General features: G+C 51.1%; 1 protein-coding gene across 1 annotated transcript; it reads right to left on the minus strand.

Moving 5' to 3' along the window:
* Positions 1–976: 976 nt before the first annotated feature.
* On the minus strand, positions 977–3,735 carry LOC123106171 (uncharacterized). Its single transcript, XM_044528396.1, has 4 exons — positions 3,358–3,735; positions 3,116–3,261; positions 2,021–2,193; positions 977–1,933 (listed from the first exon to the last, which is right to left on the minus strand). Exons 1-4 carry the CDS (start codon positions 3,589–3,591, stop codon positions 1,452–1,454), a joined length of 1,035 nt encoding a protein of 344 aa, XP_044384331.1. The 5' UTR covers positions 3,592–3,735; the 3' UTR covers positions 977–1,451.
* Between the last annotated feature and the right edge of the window lie 1,696 nt (positions 3,736–5,431).

The raw sequence follows: 5,431 nt of genomic DNA on the forward strand, positions 1-5,431 counted from the left end.
ATGTTAAATGTGTATTAATTTTACTGTTCACTTACGCAAAAAATGTACAATATGTAAGAAAAATATGGATATGTGTTAAACAAAAAAGGAAAAAACTGAAGAGAAAATAGAAAAAAACCCGGAGAAAACCAGTCCAAAAAAGAAAAAATAAGCAAACCAGAGAAAAACAATTAGTCAAGGGGTATCCCTTGCAGGCGCGGCGACTATGTCTCGCATTAACTGCTGAAGGGGTCTGCTAATTGGACAATTAATGAATGAAAAGGGGGAAGAGAAATGAGGGTGCCAATGGGATACGAACTGTGCTCTTCCAGTTCAAAAGAAAGTGCAACTAGCAACTGTGCTAGGCTCGTGTTTGTGATAGATAAGTAGGGATGTTGTTCTTAACTCGAAACAACCGGCTTTTTCACTGTTATCTGGTGAATCATGTTGTGTTCCTAGATTTTGGGAGTTCATGAGATTACTTGATCCATACGTATATAGCCTCTGGAGACACTCGATGAGACACGTGAGGTTGAAAGCTTGCAGATCACCATGCTAGTACAGAAAAGATGCAAGTGCTGAGATTCATCTTCTCCATGATCAGCGACATCACTGATGCATTGTAATTCCAGATGTGGTTCTCTCCAGAGCAGAACAAGTTTGGTACCTTAAGTTGTGTTTTCCCTGCAACTGTAAGTTTGGAACAATATCTGCTACTATGATAACTATCGCCAGAAAGAATATTTCTATTGTTGTTATGACTAAGATGGTTTTCGGACTGTTGAGTGCAACTTAACAGCAAACTCAGATATAATACTTGAAATTGATGATACATATACTAGTTCATGTGCTGATCCTGATTTTTTCTGCCTGTGATGTAGTCTGCAACGAGTTATTCTGTGGCCTTCAGTTGATTATAAGCACATGTAGATGTATATATTTTTCACAGGTAATATGCTCAAGAACAGAGCTGAGATGACAAATCCATGACTAAGAGTAACACACAAGCACTAACAAAGTCCATTCTCCTTCATTAGTGTACGTACAACATACTGCCTCTGGTTTCCCTTTGATCCTCCTATATGTATGTTGTCTATCTGCAGTTCTGCGTCGCGTACAAAAGACAAAGAATATATCCTCAGACAACTCATAAAAAGGAAACAAACTGCTCCTGCTGCTGCCATCGCTGCGGCGCAGCAGGTTCAGTACACTATGTATATGTAGAGCTATTGTATCACTGTATCCAACTCTGTCTTTTAAGCATCATCTCTGTAGCTCATGGAAGAAGAAGAAGAAGCGCACCTCTCGGTCGCGACAATGTCCACCGTCCAAACCGGACCATGTAAACGTACTCCCGAGCCAGACAATGTAAGCAAACTCCTCACCCCTTCTTGCACCTGGACTACAATCACCGGTGTACACCGATCAATAAATTAAAAGGCGTTGTATCGATGAGCTGCGAGCCTTGGATGTTAATCCCGGGCTGCCTTGTTCCTCCATGCAGCAATGGGCTTCGGAAGACTGTCGAAGAGCGGCTTCGGAAGACTGTCCAGGAGCAGGATCGGGAGAGGCACCGCGAAGGCGTCTGGTTTCAGGTTCCACTTGCTCAGCCACACCGAGGCAATGTTGTTGTCTGAGTCCTGGAACTCAGGGGTGCTGGACGATTTCCTGACGGCGAGCAGCCCATCGCCATACGAAGGCACGAACCCTGCCGCGATGAGATCCTGCTGGCTGTTATTCATGTCTGGCCGACTTCCCGACTTTGGCCTCAGCGCCAAGCCTTCCCCGGTCCTCGGCAACAGGGCACCGCCATTGTCCTCCCTCATCGTTGTCAGCTCGAGATCGGCTTTCTGGCGCCGCCTTATTTGCTTTTCAGCATCATCCGTGTCCCAGCCGGCATCCCCGTTTACACCAGGGAAGCCGGTCGATATGCTTCTCGCTTTCCTATGCTGGCCTGCAGGTTGGTTAAGATTCAGAAATCAGCAGACAGCAGAGGAATTGCTAATCATCATCCAAGCAAACAGGGGATGGTTTCTTTTACCTTTGACAGACGTCGCCATTTCGGTGCCTTCGTCTGTCAGGTCCCGCTTGGGAGGTGGCGCGAGTCCGTAGTATCCCTGCAAGAGGCTCATGGAGGGCGAAACCGTGCTGCGCGGCGGTTTCTGGAACGGGTCCAAGGCAGCATTTTTGGGAGGCCGGCGCGTAGTCCATTCCCTGAAACAAATCTTAATTGTTATATCCCAGGCAGAGCATGAAGTGTACCGGCCAGCAAGGAAGTCCACCACCGATCTTCTTCAGATCCATGTGTACCAGCAGAGAAGTCAGCACTCAATGGTGTGATCATTAAACAAGAAACACCAACTAGGGAAGCACTACAGTATGAATGTGTACCAAGAATCTCATACTGTGTAGTATACAATAAAATTCAGCTGGAGATAAAATACACTTGCTACAGAAATCCTACTTGCGGTCTGTCGGTGCCGCCATGATTATGTTTTTGTATTGTAACTATGTGCGAGTCCAAGCAGGACATGTGTGGTGTGGGCAGTGGGCGGGCATGTGGAGTGTGATACACCTGTCATGTGTCCACTCCACAGGCTAGATCCTAATTTCTTCCTTTGCGCGTTGGCTCTCTCTGGATGTTCCCACCACCACCGTGCGGCACTTGCAACCGAGTGGGCGTAGACCGGCCGGCCCCTTTGGAAGGTTCAGAAAAAGCAGAGCACATTTGGCATTCGCCACTTGCCACTACCAAAAGGTGTCGATGTCAATGTAGGTGTGCATCCCTGTCGACTGTCAACAGTGACTTCGAGTGGCCGAACCTGCCTACCTCGCTGGATTTTGACCTGCTTCTTTGCCGCAGATCATGGTGGGACATTGCCAAATTCTAACATGAGAAAAGGGGGATAGTCGGTGGCAAATCTGAAGAAATTTTCTCCTGGAACTGGTCAGGATTCAGAACGAGTCGCCCGGCCGTGGGTTCAGACGAGACAGGGGAGTGAGACGGAGGAATTAGGTGAGGCTCCATCTGCCAAGTGGAAAGTGGTAATCTGGCGGGCGTAATCCATCCATCTTCCGGCTGGAAACTGTATAATCTAATCGAGGAAAGGGGAAAAGGGGGGAGGGAAGGGGGTACCTTGCGGCGGCGGCGGCGGCCGGGGAGGAGGAGGGAGGGGAATGTTGGGCGGGCGGGTGGCGGCCGGGGAGCGGGATCCGCAGCGTCTTGTGCGCGAACATCTGCAGGTCGGCGGTGAGGCCGTTCACCCGCTTCACGTCAGCCACCTGCGAACCAAATCGATGAACGGATGAGCGTTTCGATCGGAAAAGAAATAGCGTGCGTGCGTGCGTGCGTTGAATGAAAGAATCGACTGAGATTACCTCGACGCCGTACTTGATGGCGACGCCGGCGAGCGTGTCGAAGCGGCAGACGCGGTGCAGGATGTAGCGGCCGCAGGAGGAGATGGGCGGCGCCGTGGGCGACTGCTCTACCGCCTCGTCCTCCGCCGGCATCGCGGCGGCGCCCCAGCGGTCGCCGCCTCGGCCGAGGACGATGGCGTCGTCCTCCTCCCGGCGGGGAAGGGGGAAGGGGAAGGGCGCCGCGTGGACGCCCATGGCTCGCTCGCTCCGTGGCCCTCCCCCGATCCGGCGCCTATTATTGGGGGGTGGCGCGCGTCGTCGGTGGCGAGCCTGCCGCGGGAGGCGAGGCGAGGCGAGACGAGACGAATGGGGGCGCCGGGGGAATGGGAAACAAATAAAGCGCGAGCGGAGTGTTGTCACTCCGGTTCGATTCCATTCGGGTCGCTTCGCTTGGGTCACAGGTTGGTTCGGGTGCACGCACGCGCAAGCGATGAGACGACCCGGCCACCCAAGGCCCACCTCGTGGCTCGTGGCGTCGCCTTCCACGCGTCTCGCCTTTTTTTTTAAACACGGTACACATGCGCATATGCACTCTCTCTATGAACGTACATATGAACGCGATGCCTCTGTAATCATTATTGAGAGATTGGACCGACAAATCATCTTGGTTGTTGATGGAAATGCCTCTTCCTATTGAACGCACCGCTGGAAGGATGTCATGTTTGGTACTTGAACTCTGGTGGGCAAGAAATATCGCTGTTCTCTAGGGACATCTCTAGCTGATCCCTTAAGATTTAACAAAATAATAACCCCTTAATGCTCCACTAATTTTTGGTTGTTTCTAGCCGATCTCCTAAACTTAATGGAGTAAAATTCACTTAGATCAAGTTCAAAGCAATTTAAACGAAAAGTATCATGCATTGAAACATAAACATACATAGTTTTACACAACCGAACATAAAACATAAATTTAAACTAAACTTAAGCAACTAAACTACTTTCGGTCGATGTGGAGGCTGAGTCAATCCTTTCTCGTCAGGTACCGTGTGCCGCGAGCCGGGTCCGGGGCGGTGCCGTTGTCGGGGAAGACACTCCTTCACTCGTCGACGTCGATCTCTTCATCCTCGCCGCCTTCGACCTCATCGTTGGAGAAGAGCAAGATAACCTCACCACCTTCCGCATCGGCAAAGATCATCCGCTCCGTCTCCACGAGCTTCGGGTACTGCCAACTGAGCTCTTTCATGTAGGCCTCGAGGCGCTCCCTCGTCTCGCAGTCCTCCGGCGCCATAACCGAGGTCACCCCTCCCACCTTCATCGGGACAAGGTGGACTGGACGTGTGCCGAAGCGGAAATTAAGCCGAGCCATCGCGACATGGTAGGGGATCGCCTAGATCAAACTTTTTTTTTGGCGAGAAATAGTAGAGTAAAAAACTAAATTTACTCCATTAAGTTGATGAGGGAGGAAGCAAGGTGTTATTTTGCTCTTGTTTCCCGGAAGCGGCGGTCGTATGATGAGGACGCGCGCGCAGGCGTCTTTTTCGGCTTGGTCAAGCAAGCAAGCGAGCGAGCACTCGAACGCCATTCCGGCGAGCGTCCGTCCTTACTTTGGGCGCCGTCTCGATCGGTCAGTGCTGTGGGCCCCACGTGCGTACGTACGATTTGGTCTGGGGCATGTGACCTGTTCCTTTCCTCGATGCGCCTCCGACGCGACGGTGCATCACTCGCCACCCCCCATCATCTCCTATCCTAGCTAGCTTTCCGGTGGTAGTCTGCACTCCGGCGAGCTCGCCGGAAAGCAACTGGACTCAGATCATCTGCAACCGGAGCCTTCATGTCCATCCCCAAGGTCTATCCGACAAAAAAGAGTTACCCAATCAGACCTGACAAATCAGCCACAAGCACTACACCGACCGACACTCACCATACTTGGCTCATACAAAAAAGGCTATTGACCGGCACTCATCATACTCAGCCCATACAAGAAGCGGTTGGGCTTCTCGTAAAAGAAAAGGAGTCAAATCCCGTCCAAATCATCAAGACTTTGCCTAAATCGGGCAAGGAGGGCTCCAACTTCCGGGCTAACAATATATCAAGT

The sequence above is a fragment of the Triticum aestivum genome, chromosome 5A (genome assembly GCF_018294505.1).
Source record: "Triticum aestivum cultivar Chinese Spring chromosome 5A, IWGSC CS RefSeq v2.1, whole genome shotgun sequence".
In the NCBI taxonomy this organism is placed as follows: domain Eukaryota; kingdom Viridiplantae; phylum Streptophyta; class Magnoliopsida; order Poales; family Poaceae; genus Triticum; species Triticum aestivum.

Bases quoted from the DNA above. Each gene is read 5' to 3' on its own strand.
- LOC123106171 (XM_044528396.1), bottom strand. From the start codon at position 3,591: ATGGGCGTCCACGCGGCGCCCTTCCCCTTCCCCCTTCCCCGCCGGGAG. The intron at 3,262-3,357 runs GTAATCTCAGTC...TTTGGTTCGCAG, and splicing joins CCATCAAGTACGGCGTCGAG to GTGGCTGACGTGAAGCGGGT. The intron at 1,934-2,020 runs GTAAAAGAAACC...ACCAACCTGCAG, and splicing joins AATGGCGACGTCTGTCAAAG to GCCAGCATAGGAAAGCGAGA.